This window comes from Uloborus diversus, chromosome 8, assembly GCF_026930045.1.
Source record: "Uloborus diversus isolate 005 chromosome 8, Udiv.v.3.1, whole genome shotgun sequence".
In the NCBI taxonomy this organism is placed as follows: domain Eukaryota; kingdom Metazoa; phylum Arthropoda; class Arachnida; order Araneae; family Uloboridae; genus Uloborus; species Uloborus diversus.
In genome coordinates this window covers 38,511,226-38,512,276 of record NC_072738.1, presented here as the reverse complement: position 1 = coordinate 38,512,276, position 1,051 = coordinate 38,511,226, and the positions used below count along the sequence as shown (strand labels likewise).

Below are 1,051 nucleotides of genomic sequence, written 5' to 3'. Positions count from 1 at the left end.
GTTTCAAGCCTTTTCCGTCTAATAAAAGTATCTATAGTTTGGGCAAACCTAACCTGGCAGCATTGTTAAGGTTACACAAATCCTAATCACAGTATTACGATGCTGCCAAGTTATGTTTGCCCCAACTACAGGTGAGTATATTCAACATTTGGCTTACTGTTTGGGACTTTCATCGGCGTAATGATATTTTTGAAACAATTTGTTATTTTAACCATTTATTATAATGACCATCTCAATTTTTTTCTCGTGTGGAGAGAGATACAGAATCTGCTTATTGTGTGCTATACATCAATTTGGGGTGGATGGGGTCGTGTGTCTTTTGACTAGCAATAAACTTAAAATTATGCGTATTACTTGAATTTACTTTAAACATAAAACTTGATTTTATGTTTCTGTGAATTGTTTTTACTGTATATCATGGAGAAGTCCAGTAGTATTTTTTAAAACCTTGATTTTTCAATCTAATGAAACCTCAATATAGAAATTGTGTTTTCTTTGTTAGTTACTTTTGTGTTTTGTCATTTGAATTTCTTGTTATACAGGAAAAGGTGAATACAGATAATTGAAATTTAACTTGTTCTATAGCAGTGGTGCCTAACCTACAACCCAAGGGCCACATGCAGCCAGCCCATTTTCTTGCTCAATGTTACAAATTGAAAACCTAGATTACTCACAATGTCAAAAATTTGGAGCCAAATTAATTAGGTACTAGTTTGTTGAAAACATAGGCAATTAATAAATTAAACAATGGAAACAACAGATCTTGGTTTAAATAATTTTGTCTCTCTTTTTTTTTTTTTTTTTTTTCATGTTTTCTCATGCTATTTAGAAAAAAATAATGTGTTAAGATTTTATTTGTTTTTTTCCGCAAGAATCATTTTGATATGTGTTCTGGCTCTCAGGTAAGAAAAGGTGGGGCACCATTCTTCTACATGGTTTCGATTTGTTTTGGAAAAGGGAACAGTTTTCATAATCCTAAAAAAAAAAAAAAAATTAAATGTATAATAAGCAGTTTAATAATAATGAGACAGTAACATAGTGCATTTCAGTG

At 31.0% G+C, this 1,051-nt stretch overlaps 1 protein-coding gene across 1 annotated transcript in view; it reads left to right on the top strand.

Annotated features, from left to right (window-relative positions):
- The first annotated feature begins 884 nt into the window (after nucleotides 1–884).
- The window catches only part of LOC129228316 (probable U3 small nucleolar RNA-associated protein 11), a 52,932-nt gene continuing 52,765 nt past the window's right edge, over nucleotides 885–1,051 (top strand). Inside the window, exon 1 of the mRNA XM_054862992.1 lies at nucleotides 885–902. Within this exon, the coding sequence (XP_054718967.1) occupies nucleotides 885–902 (18 nt within the window). The remainder of the gene's footprint in view (nucleotides 903–1,051) is intronic.